Source organism: Pleurodeles waltl, chromosome 4_2 (genome assembly GCF_031143425.1).
Source record: "Pleurodeles waltl isolate 20211129_DDA chromosome 4_2, aPleWal1.hap1.20221129, whole genome shotgun sequence".
NCBI lineage: Eukaryota > Metazoa > Chordata > Amphibia > Caudata > Salamandridae > Pleurodeles > Pleurodeles waltl.
In genome coordinates, this window is record NC_090443.1 from 550,909,654 (window position 1) to 550,930,912 (window position 21,259).

General features: G+C 43.4%; 1 protein-coding gene across 1 annotated transcript in view; it reads right to left on the reverse strand.

Moving 5' to 3' along the window:
• Positions 1 to 13,624, reverse strand: part of QSOX1 (quiescin sulfhydryl oxidase 1) — a 353,508-nt gene extending 339,884 nt beyond the window's left edge. The window contains exon 1 of the mRNA XM_069232081.1: positions 13,340 to 13,624. Coding sequence (XP_069088182.1) covers positions 13,340 to 13,565 — 226 coding nt within the window. The 5' untranslated portion in view covers positions 13,566 to 13,624. The remainder of the gene's footprint in view (positions 1 to 13,339) is intronic.
• Positions 13,625 to 21,259: the final 7,635 nt, after the last annotated feature.

Below are 21,259 nucleotides of genomic sequence, written 5' to 3' on the forward strand. Positions count from 1 at the left end.
TCCAGCCACAAGACAAAGAGGTCCACAAATACAGCATTGTGGCCTGCTGCCGAGGGCTATACAGTCGAGGCAGAAGTAAAGTAAGGCTATTCGAACATTCCACCCACTTAAGGTAGAATGTTCTAAATCAGAAAGGGAGAAACAGGAGGACAAACATTGGAACGTTAGCGCTCCGGGCCAATACCAGCCATTATAAGCCCGGAACTACTCCATCGTCTTCAATGTAGCTCTCAACATTGTAATGTTCCAATACTGCTTACAATCTAACCCTTCTTCCACAAGTAAAAAGGATTAAAATCAAGGTTCAGATGGGCTACGTTTTACACTGTAACAAACAAAAGATGCAGGCTTTAAAAGGTATTAATGATAGATGTAATCACAAAAAAAGGCCTTGCCGTGAGATATTTCAGATTAACTCGGATGATGCTAACAAAAACTCTAATTTCCAGTAGCGCACAAAGGAGTATGTCCTTAAAGATTGATCTATTTGTGCAGGAGTCCAAGCTCTTTTACCCTGGCTGGATAAAGACGGAAGTCTAAAAGAACAAACAATAATTAAAAGGGCAGCACAGTCCTCTCACTAAGATAACAACATAACATAACATATATTTATCTCAGCAATAATTTTACTGCAAATGTTACATTGATATGATCAAGGATGTTATAAAATATGTTATGAGTGATGTAATATCTGGGGTAATTAGCAGTGCATGGTGAGGGCGCGAGTTATAGTTACCATAGGGCACGAGTTATAGTTACTTAAGATAACCATAATCATAACTGCTAAATTTCTATGAGTTTGTGCAAGAAAAATGTAAACCTAATTTATAACGTCCCTGTAACCTTTGGTTTTAAAGTGAATTTCTATGTTTTGTTTTTTCAATTCTGTTTACCAACTCTAACAACCCTGTAACCTTTGAACATTTGATTTGTTTTTTTCCAGTGATTTTTTTTTTTTTTTTTTAAACGTTAAGTAATATTTAATTACTTTATGTTAATCCAACCATTGCCGTGCGGGGCCGGGGTTGGCCATATAATCTGGCTATGGGCTAGGCCCTGCGGCTAATAAGCACCAAACTAAGTGCCACGCATGGGCTTTTCCCCATGCGTGGCGGGGATTGGCTACATCCCCGCTGGCCATGTGCCCCCCTCATCCCACACAAGATGATTTTGGCCCTGAGGTCTCCATCCCACGGGGCTAGCCCAACCCAGGGCAACCAGTGTGCAATGATGAGAGTGTGAATGTCCCCACGGTCCCAGCCGGGCTCCCCCTCATGCATTAGCCGGCATTGTTCTCACACGTAGGAAGCTGCAAGAAATGCAGCTCCCTGCGTGCAGGAGCAATCCTTTCATCTGTTTCCCTGCCTTTATGACAGCGGGCAGAAAAACAGATGAAAACTCAACTCCCGGTGAGCGGGAGCAGTTTTACAGCTCCCGCTTGCCGGGAGCAGTATTAGTGTTTGCTCTCACTTTGCAGGAGTCGTTGCAGCTCCTGCCAAGCGAAAGCAAACTGCCATGGGACATAGCAAGAGGCAGCCCTGAGGTGAGAGGTAGGTGGCGGTCCCCAAAGCACTAATGGCCCCAGGAGGAGGGGGGGTGGGGCACAGAACCCTTCTTTAATTTGAACGAGCCGGCTCCGGGGAGATGGTGGTCCCCAAGCTGTATATAAGGGAAGGGGGGGTTCCCAAAATGGCTGTCAACACTTTCTGGTTTAAGTGATAGCAACCAATTAGATATACTGTCATGACATTGGTGGGATTCGTAAAGTGTTCGCGCCTCTAAATATACAAATTTGATTTTCTTTTTTTCTTTTAAATATATCGATAACTACTGAAAAGATTTACAACAAATCATAAAAGGGCTCTTTCCAGACCAAGAGCAACATTTCTGCAAAATTTGGAGTAATACCATTCAGTGACATGGGGTTTGTTTTCAAAATCCCTATGGGAAATTGCATGGGGAGAAAGCGTTTTGGGGACCCCTCCTTGTTCTTACCTCCCCACTTGACGAATTACCCTGAAACTTTCCACACAGCAGCTGAACTGACTGCCTTACTAATTTTGAACATTTTGTGACGATTCATCAAACGGCACAAAGGTTAGTGGCAAAACAAAAAATGCTTTTCCTCTGGAAACTAGGTCCTAACGATAACTACCTACTGTTGGACCTGGCCCTTTTTGCAGGATTATCCCCAAGCTTTTTGCCTTCTTCCTACTATATTGTTCTGATCCGTTTTTGTTGGCTTTAGGACTCTGGGCACTTTACCACTGCTAACCGGTGCTAAAGTGCATATGCTCTCCCTCTAAAAAGGTATTGGTGATTGGTTTATGCATAATTGGCATATTTGATTTACTAGTAAGTCCCAGGGCCTGCAAATCAAATGCTGCTAGTGGGCCTGCAGCACTGATTGTGCCACCCACATGAGTAGCCCTATAAACATGTCTCGGACCTGCCACTGCAGTGCCTGTGTGTGCAGTTGTGAACTGCCATTTCGACCTGGCAAGTGCATCTACATGCCAGGCCCAAACCTTCCCTTTTAGTATGTGTGAGTCACCCGTAAGGTAGGTCCAAGGTAGCTCCACGGGCAGGGTGCAGTGTATTTAAAAGGAAAGACATATACTGGTATGTTTCACATGCCCCGATAGCGAAATACTGCTGAATACGTTTTTCTCTATTGCGAGGCATGTCTCTCCAATAGGGTAACATGGGGATTGCCTTGAAATTTATTTTACATGAAATCTTTTAAGTGTAATTTCCTATTCGGAGCAGATATGGAGTTTTGGGCCTCTGAACTCACAATTCAAAAATACATCTTTTGGTGAAGCAGATTTTTTTAAATGCAAGTTTGAAAATGCCACTTTTAGAAAGTGCAAATAATAAGGGCTTCTAGAGGAATTATTTAAGTACAGTTTTTGCAAACATCATTTGATTACTTGGGATTCTTCTCGGTTTAGAATGGGCTTTCACAAGGATAGTGATACTCGGGACTAGAGAGTGGATATTTGAGGGGATAGATGAATGTCTTTCTTCCTCTTTCGGGAAATGACAGCCGTGTTACTAAGTTCAGCCATAACGTAGCAGCCTCTTTTTGAATATACTCTAAAGGTTGAGGATGCAGATTTTGATACTACAAGATGGCCGCCCTAGTTTCAGTGGAGGTCATGTGACTTCATGGGCTCCACTTCCTGAATTGAGCGTGCACGGTACGAAGTTAGCATTTGTTGCAGACTCATCTTTGCAGATCAAACATCATCTGGGACAGAAGCTTGCAATTTTACGTTAGGAAGGTGAGCAATATATTATTCATCATGCTTATCCTTTAGCAGATATCATCTGCCTTTAGGCTGATTAGAGTGTACTCCTGGGTTTTCATTTTAGGTTGAATCCTCCTGTGTTTTTAGTGGCAGTGTGCAGCAAGTTGAGCCTTTTGTGTCTAAGTAGATTTATTTATGGACAATGTCGGGGATCTCTAGACAAAATAGCACATATTTACTTGTGCCCCTTAAACTTTAGGTTTTAGGCGCTCACATTTGATTAAGTCATGTGGTAAGACTTCTTGTTTTATTAAGTCTTCCTTTTTGGTGTGATCTTTGGTGTTTACTCTGATAGGTGTTGGTTTGGTGGAGTATCCATATCTTTTCCTTGGGTGTTTCTTTGGTTTAACAGGCAGGACACACAGTGTGATTTGGTTCATATCATGTACTGTTTTACACTGAATTTTACTGTATGTAGGTATGACGCTGGTTTTACATCCTTTTCCAGTACTGAGTCCTGATGATGGTCTGAGTGACTCCTGATTGCCATGACAGATCGAAACGCCGACATTTCAAACTCATTGACACGCTGGAATGTAACACCAAGACACAGCTTGGACTGGAGATTAATTAGCCTGTGTCAAGAGGCGACTCTCAATCCCTCCCTGGATCTTCAGATAAAACGGTTTATAGTAATACATTGTGATCTATGCAGGGGTGTGCACAGTGTTGATGACTACTGATTTTACATTTGTTATATACTGCTAGCCATTTGAATTTAATTTGTTGTTAATACAGTTGATCTGAACAGTACAAAGGTGTGTTTTCCATTGATTGGAGCTTGGATATATGTGACCACTGGGATTTTTATAAAAACTGTACTTAAATAATTCCACTAGGAGCACTTAATATTTGCATGTTGTCTGTACCCAGTACCTAGGGGATTAATGGGTAGCCCCATATTTTGTTGACTTTTAGAAAGTGGGCATTTTCTTGCTTAACCTTTCTTTGCCTCTGCCGGTCTGCTGAATACACATCTGGGTCAGGATGACAGGTGGGCTGTTCGTGCATTCGCTCTAGAAAGTCACACAAAGGGAACGGAGGTGTGCCCTGCATATCCTGATGGCCCATCACCAGGCTGATGGGTTTTCCAGAGCTAGAGTGGTGGGAGGTGCTGACACTTGCACCTGAATAGGGCTGTGCCTGTCCTCCCACAAAGCAGTCTCCAACCCCCTGGAGTGTGTCTGGGGCCAGGGCACGGAAATGCAGGGTCTTGTGCACTACAAAAACTTCTCTTTGAAGTTTGCCTACTTCAAAGACAGAAAGGGGTATAAGTACTGGACTTCTGACCCACAGAGTTAGAATACTTCTGGACTGAGGACATTCTGCCAGGAAGAAGAGCTGGATACTGTAGGAGTAACTGCCAGTCTGCCTGTTGTTTTGTTGTGCTGGCCTGCTGCTTCTGTCCTGGGAGTGAAAGGACTGGACTTTGTTTTCTACATTCTGTTTTCCAAGGTTCTCCAAGGAGTTGAACTGAGATTGCCTCCTCTTTAGAAGTCTCAGGGCCATCAAAGACTTCACCTGCCAGCACCTGGGCTCACTTGCTGAGAGTCCTGACTTGCCAAGTGGTGCCAAATCAAGTCCCTGGGCCCTTGGAAGTGAGCGCTGGTGCAATTAAGAAGAAAGCAAACACGTAAACTTCAGAGCGACTTTGGAACCGGCGCCGCTGTCTGACTGCCGGACTCCGCGTCACTGCCTGCACCAGGGCAGTGGTGCCAGCTAAGTGCAATGACGACAACCTGCTGCAAAGGCTCGACGCTGCCGCAGTGCCTCCAAAGTCCCACCACAGCATGAGTTCTGAGTGCCGTGTCACCAACAACCGTGACAAACCGACTCAGACTCTGCCACAGCACCTATGGCCTCAGGGTGGGATCGCGCACTGCAAAGTTGCCTCTTCGCATCTTGACCTGCTGGATTCCTCCACCCTGCCTTGTTGTAAGGAATCAATGCCTCACCACTAATGCAGCATCACCTCCCCTGCAACTGTAAGGAACCAACGCCTCACACCTCCCCTGCTTGCAAGTAAGGAACCACACCGCACCGGCTTCAGCGACGACTCACCTCCCCGACTGTGCAATGTCCTTGTTTCCTCTTCATTTTTTAAGGTACTGTACTTCGTGTCCGTGCGACTTCTTATCCAGCACACACTCCCTTGCGAGTGGTGTCAGACTGTGGGGAACAGCACCGTCAAGACGCAATGATAACCGCAATTGGAGCTATTGCGTTTCTAATCGCTTTACTAAGATTTAATCTTTAAAAATGTGTATATTTACTTGTGTATGTTGGGTTTTTGTTGTTTTCATCTTTTTTGACCCAGATATATATTGTAAGTTTTCTAAACCGGTGTGGAGTACATTGTGGTGTTTTCACTGCGTTACTGTGTGTGTGAACAAATACTTTACAAATTGCTTCAGAGATAAGCCTGACTGCTTGTGCCAAGCTAACAAGGGGGTGAGGAGTGGTTATCTTAGCTGTGTTGCTTCCTTACCCTACTAGAGTGAGGATCCTTACTTACTTAGACAGGGTCACTAGAGTCCCTATTTCTTATATATATTTTTGATTTTTTAAGGTTAGGGATGGGTGGGGTATAGTGTGGTAAGGGTATTTTTAGGGCTTAGGAGTGGGTAACGGTATTGGGTTGGGTTGCAATGTGGTTTTTAGGGTTTAGGGGTGGGTAAGGATACAACGTGGTAAGTGTGTTTCTAAGGTTTGGGGATGGGGAGGTGCATATGTTGATCAGAGTAATAAATAAAGGGGGGGTTTGGAGTTGTTCCCCCAATAAGAATATATATATATATATTTATTTATTTTTAAAGTGTGGGGGGAATGGGGATCTCATATACACACACACACATATATAGACAGACAGGTAGACAGATCTGTTTAACTTACCTTATTTATACCTACTTGCGTGGTGAAGGTATATGCGTGATAAAGGCATGTGTTGTAAAGTTGTGTGCAACCGAATAATATCACTGCACCTCACAAGCACCAGAATCTTCACTCCCAACACTAAAATCTCATCCACATCGTTCACATATACTAGAATCTCATTCAGATAGTTCATGTGCATAAGAATTTCATCCCCGCACCTCACATGAGCCAGAATCTCACCGCTGTAATTCACATGCTCCAGAACGTTACTGCAGTTCACATGCACCTTGACAACGTCCTGCATTCTGCACTTATTACTGAAACCACTAAAGCTCGCCTCCAATAGGCCTGAGTGAGCAAAATGCAAGCACTTGCATCAAAAATCAGAACATCTGCATCGTATGCAATCTACTGCTGAACACCGAAATTGAGAAAGTTGCAGAAGCGCCGTCCATTCACCAAAAACAAAATCATACTCTTGCCAGTTACAATGCAGACTAGTTAATTTGTGCAGAAGTCGCGCCAAGAAGCTGCAGCGCGTGTACGCTTTATTAATAACCTAAGTAAAAGCTATGCTGTGCAAGGACTAGTGGGACGAAGTGCTGTACAGATGTAGTTTCAGGAACGGCTGCCCGAATTCTTATGCCCCTGGAAAGGATTACCGCTCGACCTTGCTCCATGTCAATAGGACACCATGGGCCAGATGTATCATCACGGCCCTTTGCGATTCGGAAATAGCGATTTTTAAGAAATCGCTATTACCGACTCGCAAAGTGCCTGCCCGATTCGCAGCTATGGGCCTGTTGGCCCATATCTGTGAATTTTTTGCACTTCCAAAATTGCGATTTCTGGACCAGCATGATGCAAAACCCCAGGGTGCTGGGGGCCTAAGGCCCCCTCTGCTGCACCCCAAACTTTTTTGGGGACATGTGAGGTGCACACATGCCAAAAGGGCATGTGTGCGTCACATGTACAATTTAAAAATGCATTTAAAATGCATTTTTAAATTTTGCACCAGGTTACCACCTGGTTTCTTTTCATGGTATTTTGCATGTGCAAAATGCCATTCTGCGAAAAATCAGAATTTGCGATTTTTTGCTGCATCTCCTTGCAATGTGGATTTTGCGAATCGCAAAACCAGGATGCAACGCAAGAAATCTTAATTTTTGCGATTTCTTATTTGTGGTCTGAGAATGCCTTTCATGCATCGCAGACCACTTTTTTGCACTTGCAAACGGCCGATTTTTGCGATTCGCACCGTTTGCGAGTGAAAAAAAAATTCATACATCTGGTCCCATGTTTCTAATCTAGGGCTTTCATTTGACAACATGCTGTGTTCCGGGATTTGTCATTTTGGTGTACTTCTATTGAATCAATTGAACACTCCCAATAGCAGTGATTTTCAAAAGAAAAGCCCAGTACTGGAAACAGGGTAAGGTGAGAACATTTAAATAGGTAGCAACCCTAACCTTATCTGCAAAGGTGGTACCAGTGAAAGAGCATACTTTTCCCCCACATGGGAGTCCACTGAACACCACTGTGCTCTCCTCCCAGGTGTGCGCATCTGGCTGCTATAAAGCTACCGTTCCACTGGATGATGTCAGTCTAACAACAGGGACCTATACCTAACGCAGAGATACCACTAGTATGAAAACATATTACTGCAGGCCTGCCTTCTCATGGTGCACACAACCAAATGAACACACCGGTAACCTACCTGTACCAGTAACAAATCTATCTCAAGTATCACTGGATCCGAAAAAGTTTGTGCACAGAAGCAACATGGAGGGGTGGTCTCGCCGGGTGGGTGAGGGGATTTACGATATGGTCTCTGTAAATCACGAGTCTCTGGCTCCATTTAGAAAATAGTCCTCTCTGTGGAAGGGACAGGGTCTGGTCAGTGGGAATAACAAGGGCCCACCATGTCAGTCTATGTAAAAAGACATACAGGAGAAGGCTAGACCTATGGAAAGAGTGCCTTTCTGCTTAACAATAGGGGCTGCAATGTAAATTGCCGAACCCCTGGATATTTTACCATCAGGTGACGATTCTATACAAGCTATGGGGCCTGGTGAGCAAGCAATGCTGAACCGGTGTGTTCAGGCAGCAAGCCAATTCCACAGGGGAGGGGCCTTCACTTGTGCTTGCACGTACCTTCCGTGTCACCGCCCAGCTTCTTCCAGGAGTAGCTACAGAATCAGCGATCACAAATGTTTGTTGTGTTCTCAACAGATGGATGAAAATGTAAGGGACACTGTTGATGGGTGTTTCTTTTGGTACAAAGAGTGTAGGGGCCTTGGGTTGTGGTGTTTCATGGGGACCGCTCTCTTTCTAGATGGGGAGCTTGCCTCTCCATTAGGTGCTTCTTTTTGGACGGGGGTCTCTAGTTGGAATGATTGTGGATGGAGTCTTACCTTACAAAGTTCAGGTTGGCCCCCAGAAGCTCTCATTTTGCATGTAGGCAGAAGGTTCCGCAATTCTTCTGTTTCAAGGGGGTGCATTAAGTGTAGTTTTCCAGGAGGGCATAAGGGGGTGTGGGATCAATGAGCTGATGGAAAGGCGTTGGCTTAAACTACATTGTGAAATCTGAGCTCAGGTAGCAAGCATTTGCAGGATCTTTAGAACTCTCCCCTCTAACTCCATCTCTTGGGAGATCTTTTAACTCCAACTAGAAGAGTGAAAATAATGTTCTTTAAATTGGACTTGTATCTCCAGTTGAAAGACAAATCTCTGCTGTCTCCTATTTCAGTTGAGGCTGTCAGGATTCAGGGGCGGCCCATCCACTATGGCGGAGGAGCGTTGCCCTGTTGTTGAAACAGAAAAATAAAGTGATGATAAAAGTATTTTATTATCACTTTATTTTTCTGCTTAGTGAGGGCGGGGTCAGCCATCCCCACATCGCCGGAGAGGAGGAGTGGTACGTACCCTTCTAAGTGCGCGTGTCAGTTTGTTTGGCCGGCCATCCAAACCGACATGCGCACTTAGAACTCTTCATTCGGCCGTGTTGCACAGCCAGGTGGAGACCAACCACTGGCTCCCACTCCCTCCCTGAGTGGCACTTCTACCCGCTTGGGCCACTCCTTATGCTTCTCTCGTGCTGATAACAGCATGAGAGAAGCATCGGGATTGGGTGGGGAGGAGGAGGAAGATGAGAAGAATCAAGGTGGTGGGAGCGGCAGAACACCGAGGTGGCAGGTAAGTTTTTTTTTTTGGTTTCCCCCCTGCTCCGTGCACTGCCCCACGCACCCCACCGCTCAACCCCTTCCTAGCAGCAGCTGCTACTGCGAGGATTGTGCCTTGTTTGCTGGAGGCTGAACTCGCAAGGTTCTCAGTGGGTGTTTACAAACCCCCGATGAAGAACCCTCACACATCCAAAATGCATTGGGGATTTTGAATTATAATTCATATGGGGGAACAAGTAATACACATCTGGAAGTATTTACAATGAATGCAAAATAATAAAGATGTAAAATAACATTGGAGAACTCAGTTGACTATTAAAAGGATGAAAAAAGTGAAAGTCTAAACCTTTATGATAAACGAATTTTGAATCTAGTGTTAGAACAAGAAACCCCTTGAGGACAACAGGTGGTGCCAAAGGTAAGACACTATCCTAGATTTAGGATTAGTGCCATCAGGATATTCAACTGTGGTGGTGCGTAACTCATGGCAACGCCTCTGCCTTGGGATAGCTAAATAATTAGTTAGGCAACTTAAGGTCACACAAAATAACACTGTTGGGTTGGCAGTCAGAGCCCTCTCGTTACCGGTGTGTCTCCTATCTTGAAGTAGCAGCAGTGGCTTCCTCTCCAGGACAGGGTTACCTTTAAAGTTTTCAAAGGTTTATTTTGGGGCTTAGCCTGGGCTCCTGGAGAGCAGGCACAACCAGTACTCCGCCTCCAGACTATTGCACTCTTCTGTTTCTCAACTCTAGAGAAATCTTTGTTTCAGGACTCAGAAGTGTTGGTGAAGGACTTTTTGTTACTTAGCTCCCTTACACTGTTACACCTTACGTATCCCTGGAGTTAAGGGAATTCCACATCTCCTTGCTTTAGGAAATAACTTAAACATGTTTGTCTGACCCTCTGAGGGCAATTGCTGAATTTGTATACTGTGCTTTGCTAGGGCTGAAAAAACCCTTGAGCGTACAAGCACTGTATCAAAGCTATATAAAACATAACATGGTGTTGAAGGGTTTTGGAACTCTTGCGTTGGATGAGGGCTTCTATAATTGGTGCTAGAACCATTCTGGACAGGATTTCCATGTGTGCCTCGAAGTATGGGTGGTAAGTGCCTGTGATGGGGTCTACAGCCCTAAAAAGACCTTCAATTGTAAAAGCCCATCCCTCATTTACATTAAAAATGACCAGTGTTCTGCTACAACACACCACGTATTCGAATACATTTAAAAGGACTTGGAAGGAGGATCTCTTTTGGTGTACCTACTCTTTGCAGATATCGTGGACAGAAATCTCTCTGGAAGTACCTCTCGCTCTCTGGTGGCTGATCTCTTACGTAGGTCTCTGTGGCCCTAGGGAGTTTTGTGGATGAGGTCCCTAGGTGGACTCTAAAGCTGTGGGCTTACTGGTTTGGAAAATGAGTTTAGGGTATATGAGCGGGTGGGGTCTCCCTCTGTGGTCTCTTTGGGTGGTTCCTATTACGACCACAATGAAATGAGGCAATGCATTAGAATCCAAATTGGACATATTGCTGCATAATGCATAACATAAGAGGTTATAATAAGGGATGGACGGATCAGTTTTCAATTATGATCAGCTGGTTAATTGGACACCACAATATCATAGAAGAGACATAAACCTTTTACTTTTAAGGAACTACATGTTGAAATGGAAATGTCCTGAAAATTAAAATATGAACTCCCAAAGCAATATAACCAATTGAATAGACACAGTTGTGAAACACACTAGCTGTCCTTCGTTTTTTCAAAAATTAAAAGGAAGCAAAAAATATTTAATTTGCTTGGGTTTTGTGTAAAGCACATCTAACCACCCTGCAGTGGCACCAGAAAGCTTTCTGCAGGGCACATGTAAGAACGCGTGTGGCAAGTTAAAAACTGTACATTTGCAAGTAACCAGTAATGCAGATCTAGTCAATTACTCAGCAGGGATAGAGAGCCCTGGCAATACCTGAAGTCAAATATGTCCCCAAAATGAGGCTTCCAGAGGAAGAGCCAGAGTCCTGCAAGCCTGAGTGAGGAAGGTGAAGCTGGTTTTAGGTGTCTGAGCAGGGAGGGCTCGAGTACAGCTGGAAATGGCCATTGTGGAGAAGATAAGATTATCTACATGCCAATTCCATGTTTATGAAGAAGTCAAGAAAAGATGCTGTGGCTGGATAGGCCACATCCTCTGCAAGCCTGCAAACACCACCTGGCAAGCCCTCATCTGGCACACTCAGGGTAAAAGAAAAAGAGAAAGGCCAAGAAACAGCTGGTGTTGAAGCCTTGAGGCTGACTGCAAGGAAAAGGTTAACACCTAGAGTCAAAGAAAAGCCCAGGGCAGAAATGGCTGGGGTGTCCTCGTTAATGACCTATACCCCATGAGGAGTAGTAGGCGTAAGTAAGTAAATGGCAAGGAAAAGAGGTGGGTCTTTCAGAAACTTCTCAATTTGTGGTAGTCATTTTCTCGTCTCAAATACAAAGGTACAGTCTTCAACAGGGAGAAGCCCTTGACATAGAGCGACCGACCATCATCCCTCTAATCTGAATGGTCAGGTCAATAATAGGCCTGATGGGTGGACCTCGAGCTCCTATTCAAGTGTTGTGGGACAAGCTGTTCTGTGAGGGGCATGGAGAGCCTTGTTATACAACACAAAGGGCTTTAAAGTGTCACTTTTTCTTTCATTGAAAACCAGTAAAGGGGTTTCAGGCCTAATGTGAAGCTACCTTATCATTTCAGAACAAAATGCAATCTATGTGGTTTTGAAGTCTTTCCCTATGTGTGACAGAGATATACAGTGGAGACCAGTGTATAAACCACAGCTTCACGTGGCTACAGTGAGAATTAGTGTGATTTTGTGAGAGTAATGGAGCAGTGGGAGAACAACATTTAGACAAGGATGGTGGAATGCTGAGTTGAAGAACGACTTGATTTGGGGGCAAATATTAAGCCCCTGTTTGAGCACTCCTCCAAATTGTAGGCTTCATCCTAGGAAGGGCTGAGGGAAGAGTGCCCAATTCCCAAAGTAAGAGATGTGAAGTTTACCAGGTCCATGCACTAGTAACTCACCCAGTCAGGTTTTCCCCCATTGCATTACGGAACTTGTAGTTCCGTTATAAAATAAGGATTACAAATCTCAGAATTAAAAGCAAAACATCTGAACAGGTAGCGCTATTAACGCACAGACATGGGAAACCTAAAAGGTCTACAGAAGTAGAGAAACGAGGGGCAGGATTGTCAAGAGTCTTGAAACAGGATTTAAGGTCGATTATTACAATAAGATGGAACTCGAATGAATAATTAAAATCAATAACATTTTCATGGAGATACACATTTACTTTGAGGTAAAGTTTCAATCCAATTTGGTAGAGATTTGGAGAAGTCTTGTCTTGCTGTGGATTGCCACTCGTTAAGGCTCACTGAACTGAAGCAAGTTGGGGAGTCTGTTTTAAATATCGTCAAGTCTGTGTGGGCTTGCTGTGCGCACACTCACTCTCAGAGTGGAGGGTCTCAGATGTCTCTCGCTGTAAACGGTATAATGGAAAGTGGTGTCCACTGCTGGTCTGAAACATGATTAGGGGGTGTCGGTTTAGAAGGAGTGCAGGGGTGGGCTATTCTGCGGGGGTCTAACTCGAGCACTCTCTCTCGCCTTCGATAGTTTTAGCAGAAAGTGGTCTTTTTTTGTGGGGGGGGGGGGGAGCGGGAGGTTGTGTTTAGGGAAGAGCCCGTTTGTGTGGGGGTGACTCGCTGTGCGCTGGCTCTGGTGTCGCTGTCAGAGTGAAGAGTCTCCTTCTGGGGGTCTCTCGCTGTGTGTGGTCTAGTGGAAGTGGCCTGTCTCTTCTGGGTTGACATGTTTGTGGAGTTCCGTTTAGAGAGGTGCGTCTTTAGACGCAGTTAGCCTTCCGGGGGTGGCTGCGTGCCTCGCGTTCTCTCTTTGGTGGTGGTGGGGTGTTTGGAGAATGAGGGGTCTCTTACCCTGCACGTCCAAGGCCAGCTGCTTCCAGGTGGGGGCAAAGTTCTGGCAGTGTCCGCACCAGGACGCATAGAACTCGGCGAACCAGGCGCTGCTGGAGTTGAGCAGGAAGGTTGGGGCCGAGTCGGAGTCCAAGACGACCAGCGGGTCTTCCCGGGAGTACAGGCCGGCCCAGGCGGGGGCCCACAGGGCCCAGAGGAGCCACAGCACGCGCATCTCCGGCATCATTCTTCGGGGCCAGAGCTGCAGGGTCGGCCGGAGACTGCGGAGACTGGAGATGGAGAAGGCGGAGCGTGGGCGGGATAAGGGAGGATCTCTGATGGGACCCGCCCGAGGGAGGGGCAGTGGTGAGAGAGCGAGCCTGAGTGACAACCCTGTGACAGCTAGTAAGGCCGGAATACTGGTGGAAGAGGGCCAAAGAGCACACGGGCATTGGTAAAGCAAGGCAGACAAATATATTCATAGTCAATTCGGATGCAAACATATAACAAAGTCCATGTTTACTTTACTTTAAGCGCCAAGAACTCGCTGGCACTGGTAATACTTCCAGCTGGCCCTGGCTTGTATAGAATAGCAGTCTGACTACTTGTTTTTTTTAAAAGACACTTGTAATTGTAAAAAGACATATGTCCACCCATCTGAATGGTCATTGAGCCCACTTGTCTACATTTCCCAAGCTCCCCTTCACTTACCATTTGCAGTTTCTGTGCACACGCAGTTGCGTTGCAAGGGTTAAATGGGCCCAAATGCAACCACGGAAACTGACCCCCTTCCCTTAGCTTTGCAGTAGCAGGCATTTGAAATGCAATATGTTTAACATTTGCTTGAGTTCGAGCTATTGGCACTGTAAATTCAGAGTTGGACTTTTCTTGCCAAATAAATTGGTCAATCCTGCCTCATAATTTCGCCTTTTCCTGCCATATAATTCCAGTGGCCCTGCATATAACTAAAACACATCTATTTACCCCCTTTCTCTATCTGCAGCAAAAAATGCAAATGTTTTCATTTAGCATCTAAATTAAAATCTGCGATGCTAATTCCATTAGAATACCACTCTCACCACCCCGCCATGAGAGTTGCTGGCTGGCTAACACAATTCCCCCCAAAACGACATAAGACAGCCACAGAGGAGAAATAAACTAGAAGGGCCACCCAAACATATCAAGAGTCTTCAAACAGTCATAGTGTAATAAGGATGTTAAGTTTGCCCGAATTATGGTCATAATTGTAATAAGGAGAGATTATAAAAACATGTACAATTATCTTATAAACCTTTATCAGAAATACACTGTTGGCATTAGACTGTAAGGCACAAAACAGCCCCTAAAGGGCACCATAACAAAAATATAATTTGTAAGAAACAGGGTCATGTAATCATATTGTTAGCCCATAGAAGGGATAACCCCATGAAAAAACATACAGTGTAACCATATTCTTAGCCCCTGGAGGCTACAAGCCTTTAAAACAAAATTTCTACAAGCTGCAAAACAAAAGTTGTAGCCACGAGGAAGCTTAAAAGACACTGAATGGTAGGAGGAGTTATTAGTTTGGGGTCCCCACTAACCATGTGTGGTCGGACCCAGAGATGATGTAGACAGAAAGAGAGTTTGAAGGTGGTCCCATTGACCTAGGACCACCACAGGTTGAGTTATGAGCAAAAATGTTTTGGAAAAGTAATGCTCTGCAAAGCATTATGGGGTGGTTTTTGTGCCCCAAATATTATAACTTGTTGACTGCAATGCTCAGAACAGCCCCTAGAGAACACCATAATAAAAATAGCATTTGGAAGAAACAAGGTCATGTAACTGTACAATCAGCCCGGGAGAGCATAACCACAAAAATGAATGGGAAAAGTTATGCAGTGTAACCATATATTTAGCCCCTAGAGGGCATAGTGCATTACAAACGTTTAAGGCTATCAGGACTATTGACTATTAAATGTTTTTGATTTAAAAAAACTAGCATTTCAAAATCACATGTTAATGATATAAAATGAATTACTTACTCTTTATAGTTCAGGCTATTGCGTATGGATTTTAACTAATAAGAAGTCTAGGAACAAGTATGGTGTATTACAACATAACATAGTATTCAGGACTTATCGCTAGTGGTGGTATGTGGTGAAAGAACAAAGTCATTTTGAATGAGCATCTGCAAAACATGAGGTGTTCTGAGATCCAATGTTCATAGTTTGTGACAATCCAAGTAGGCCATACTCACACAGATGAAATCCTGGTTCTCTTCCTTAAAAGATCACTCATTTGAGTTTTTCTGAGCAATCATATTAATTCCAGACAGTTGTGTTTCTGTTCCACATTGACCACTTTTAGTAGGGATAATTCTTTAAGATTTCCAGCACAAATCAGATTGATATGAATACTTCTATGTCTCCTTTGGAACTAATCAGCAAAATTCCCCCTGCAATGTTCCTATTGTGTACACATAGTGCAGTTGCACACTCATCTTGGATGTTTTACTAAAGCTGAAGCTGAACCCTCATCACCTCAGGGGTTCAAAAACACACATGCACTGTGCATAAAATTAATTTGCCAGAGCAACACCATTCTCACTTTTATTCCTCTAGCATGACTGGCATTTTAGCTTGAAAGTTGGTAAACTGAAATCTTTCACAACCAGTGCGGATTTCCCTCAAAACCATTAAAAAAGGCTACTCTTCAAATCTTAGTATGACATTCGTGTAGTAGGGCATCCTGTATTAAAGTTAATTCTCTATTGTTGTTACATTGCTAGTTCTTTTGGCCATGCTACATACTAACATAGCATGCTCAATTAAGTCTTGACTGAGGATAACTATTGAACTCTTTCATCCACTACTTTCAGCAAAAGGTTTTGGTTGTGTACTCCTCGAAAATCCCTTACTCGCAGCTCACCACGGTGATATGGCACTCTTTGATGCCTGCTCCTTGTAGTGTAATAAGGCAGTGGTACATCACTTATGAAGCATTTGAATAAAGTCACTATAGGTCCATAGAAAACTCTTACATAAATTCACCAATACTAACAACTCAGGACATGATTTCATGCATTATATAGGAAAAGGTATGGCTTATATAGTGCTATTTCTTGTATTAGAAAATCACTTCAGCTGGTTTGTTTAAGTATTTCTAAACTTTTCTTTCTTTACATATTGTAGCCTGTACCCACTGTAAGACTAACTTTTATTGACACATTGTTTTTGATGAAAGAAGTATTACGGCCTTGGAGCCAGATGTACGAACCATTTTACAGGTCACAAATGGCCATTGAGCCTTTTGCGACCGGTAAAATGCATTTTGCCATGTACAAAAGGCAAAATGTGATTTGGTAACTTGTTACCGAATCGCATTTTGCTTTTGCGATTCGGTATTAGGAAGGGGCGTGTTTAGGGCATCTCTTCCTAAAACCAAAAAGCACTGGCATGTTTGAACGTTTTGCAACCGTGAATGCGGTCGCAAAACATTCACAGTTACCACCAACTTCAAGTTGGTGGTAACCATTCGCAGACGGGAAGGGGGGCTCAAAACTTTCTTCAGAACAAGGCAGTGGTCCAATGGGAAATGGGCTGCTTTAGAAAAAACATGCTTTATTCAAAAAGCAGTCACAGACATGGTGGTGGTGTGCTTTCCCCAGCAGGCCACCATACCTGAGAGTGCGGCCATTCCCAATGGGGTCGCAAATTGTGACCTATCTCATGAATATTGATGAGATAGGTAATTTGCGACCCCATTGGGAATTGCAAACAGTGTGCTTCACACCGAAAGGATTGCAAATTGTGAGTCGCAAAACAAAATGTCATACATCTGGCCCCAAATGTACAAAATGTAAGAATTGTGATTTCCAAATTGTGATTCTTACTGAATCACAATTAGGAAATCACAATTCCTCATGTATGAAAACTTTGTACTACTAAATAGCACTTCCTAGTAGGCTGCAATTCGACCTACCTCACAAATATTAATGAGGGAGGTTGCAGTTTGCGACCAATTAGCAATGATAACCATCACAGGGATGTTGGCCTGCCAGGGTCAGCAGACCACCATGTCTGTGAGTGCTTCTAAAAAAAGCAATCTTTTTTTCTAAATATAGCCTATTTTCCTAAGGGACCACTGTCTGCTCCTAAAACTATTTTTGTTTACATTCTCAATGGAGAAGTGGTCTCTTGGGGAACTCTTTTTGTTCGTGAATGGGTTACCACCTTCTTCACAGAGGTGTAAAATATTAATGTTCTGTGACTGGAATTCAGTCATAAAACATTAAAGCAAATCTCTGCAATTCAGGATTTGGAAAGGGCGCTCTAAACACGTGCCCTTTCCAATACTGAATCTCATAACCAAACTGTGATTCAGAAACAGGTTACTGAATCACAATTTGGTATTTGTACATTACAAAATGCTTTTTTGAGATCGTAAATGGCCTGATTCTCAGAATCGGGCAGTTTGCAACCTCAAAAAATGTTTGTACATATGGCCAATAGGTTTGTGTTCTAATTGCATTTATATAGCACTTACCATCCCAGATGTTGTGTTAAACTGCTTTAAGGTGAATAGCCCACTACTCCTGAAAACCGAGGTTAACAGTTAGTGAAGTGGAATATCAGTTATTAGGTTTAGGCCTCTGCTTTCAGAAAAACAGTTCCACTCATTTATTTGTGTATCTTTGTTATAAATCAAATCGAATAAGATAATAGCATTCGTAAGGGCTTTGTGGCATCATTCAAGTGATTGGAAGAGATGAACTGAGTGGCTAGAAGGGACTATGTATTATTGGTTTTAATTGAGGTGGTTTTGTGAGCTGTGGATTGGGGTATAATCGTTCGCAGAGATTCTAAAGAATGCTACAGTAGATTTTGTTATTTTACAACACTGTAATTTTCAATTGTACTGCCATCAAATAAGTGAAACCCATTTCATTAATCTTGGATGAAAGAATGAGATGTCCCAGAAGTTGATTTGGAAGGCACAATACTGGTCATTATACCCCTACCATACACGAAAACATGCACATATACATTATAGGTGGCCAAGCTACTGAAAGCTTGAGCCTGAAACCAGGCTGTGGCTCAGTTACAGGTCCTGTTGGAACCTCGAGCCGATAACAATCCAAGCTTTCCTATGGGTTCTGCCTCCCTCCTTCTATCTGGGATATAGTGTTACGGCCAGAGCTGCCCACTCGGGAACCAGGTTTAAGTCTCAGCATTGGTTCAACATCATATGATTCTGGGCAAATCACAAAATCTCCCTGTGCCTTTAAACAATGCATGTGACCTTGTGTAATGTAACTGATAGTTACATAAATCGCCAATACTCTCGGGTCGAGTTTGCACTCTATTTTAAAAACTGAGGCAGAATGCACTAATCGGTAAAAACAAAGCCTTAACATGAGCAAAAGCAAAAGCAAATGCATACCCATATACTGGTTGATATGTACGGAGTAAAAACCTGGATAAATCACGGCTTCCTTACTTAAACTGTATTATCTTAGACAAATATTTTATTTCACAAAATCTCTTTTTTTCTTCATTATCGCCTATGAAAGCACTTTCGAATATGTGAGTTCAGACTACCAGTTGTACAAAACTATCACTTAATAAATACTACTTAGTGAAGTGCTATAACGTGCCCTAATGATATCAAAGCTTCCATGTGTTAAAGAAATACACTTTTTTTTTTTTTAGCTTTGAAGAGAGTTTGTTATATTTTATGTGATTTGGTGGATACATTTACATAACATGTATTTTCAGGACTCTGCTCATCTGAGATCCCCCTTTGCTCGGAGCTGGCTCTGCTCTCCCTGTTAGTTTGTGACTCCGCTATCTCTAGTATGCATGCACACAAACACACATGCATTAACAAAAAGGCCGATAGAACAGTCTTAAATAACTACAAGCCAGAATGCAACATTTCTTTTGTTTTATTCTCATTTAAAAAGAGTTGCATGATGTAGATGATTTCACAGTAATGATAAAATAAAACAAATGGCTAAGAACTATAGAGTTACATTAAAATGTCATACACATTTTGTTAAATTTAATTGAGGAAGCAAAATACCTCTAACCTGCGTTAAACTTGCATTTTTGTTGTGGTGTGACCTGATAATTTCACACACAGCATTTAGCTTGCTTTGGTGTGTTTTGTTTATGCAGATATCTCGATTGGGCAGAAAGTCCAGGGGCTGCAGGGGGACGGGGAGCCATTCAGAGAGACAATGAAGGGTGGGTGATCGGTAAACGGACTTTAGAGGAAAGGTCAGAGCAGATCCATAGTTGAGATGGCATTTGGCATCCTGACTGGCAAGCTCAACCCAGTCCACGGAGGCTGGTAGGGGCGGGAGGAGGGAGAATGGGGGTCTAAAGCCCTCTCAGCCCAGTGGGTGTTGCCCTCTTACCTACTAGGGTAATTCTACTTCTCAATATGTGGAAAATCAAAGAATCAGCATAAACTACTGTAATTTGTAAATGGCCCCAAATCTTAATTGTTCCATTTTCACAACTAAATATTCGTTTTTCATCTTAAAATCATCCCTGTATTGGCTTAAGTCTGCAATCATTCAACAAGCATCATTCTAAGTCGATAGTGCCTCATTCTGAAACATGAAAGTGCTAATTAGAAAGTGTAAGTGAGAAAGAAATGGACAGGAGGAAGAGAAGGCACAGTGTAAGGGGGTACAGCATGTGAGAAGGGCAAGAAAGTGGAATTTGCTAGGGAAAGAATGATTTGAAAGAGGGAAAGTAATGTGTGCCTATTTGCTTGTAAAAGGACCATGTAATTGAGATCTGAGAGTGGGAGGGTGAAAACAAACAAACTGTGCAGAGAAAAAACGAGTAGCATAGTGGTATGCCATCCCTTGTGTTTACCTTTTTGTCTTTAAGTGGCAGTACTGGGCACATGTCTCTCCCGCCATTCTGTTTCACACCAACGACTAGAGAGTGTCTTCTCTATTGGTATAGCAAAGGCTCAGCCTTCGAGCTCTAAGTGTGCATGTGAATGGCAGCAGGTAGATCTGAAGGAGGTGACGACAGCAAGACTGTAGGCTACGACACCAGGAGTTATAGCAGTGACTGCAAGACTTTGAGTGAAAGAAGTAGGATTACCAGGATGATGGTATGGAAAATCACCTAAGAGACACCTGCGTCAGAACTCATATATTTACTCAGTCATTCACCTCTACAGTATTCTCAGTGATTTAAGCACCCGCTCCAGAGATGTGTTTGTAACCTACACGTAACTCATGCCTTAACTGTACATGTTCTGTGAATGATTAAAGCTTGTCTAGTCTACCCTGCTGAATCTGTTCTGCCACCAATGGAAGATTCCACTTGCTGATTTCTGTAAGAGAGACAACCTTTCTTTGCTACTGCCATTCTATACCTGTTCTGTGACAATTTGTATGTGTCCAGGGATCCAGAAAGCTTGCATTGCCTCTGCTCTAGCTGTACTTGTCCTCTGAAGGATGAAGCTTGCACTGTTCCTGCCAAAGAAGTACCTGTTCCACAAAGAAAGGGTGTTTCCACTGCTGCTGCCTCATCTTATGAAAACACAAAGGATACATGCGTAATATGCCTATGAACCGGACACTTTTCACAATAGTTTGTGTGAGGTACTGGGACCTGTAGGCCTGAAGAAGATGCCTAACCCTAGGGGCAATATTCGAGCACTGAAACACACTGACAGAAAAGAGAACCAGGGTTGCTTGACTCTCTTGCTTTTAATGTTGTGGTCAGGAGACATTAGTAAAAACACTTTTATCTCACCCACATACAGTTTTAATTTAGGTATGACAGTTCACCAAAGGGGAGCATAAATATCAATATAAAGCACATAGCCTCGCCCAAACTTCACAACCCTAAACCAGGAGGCTGTACAACCAGTGAACAGTAGTACTCTCAGACGCTTCCTAGAGCTAAATGTGAAACACCCTGATGA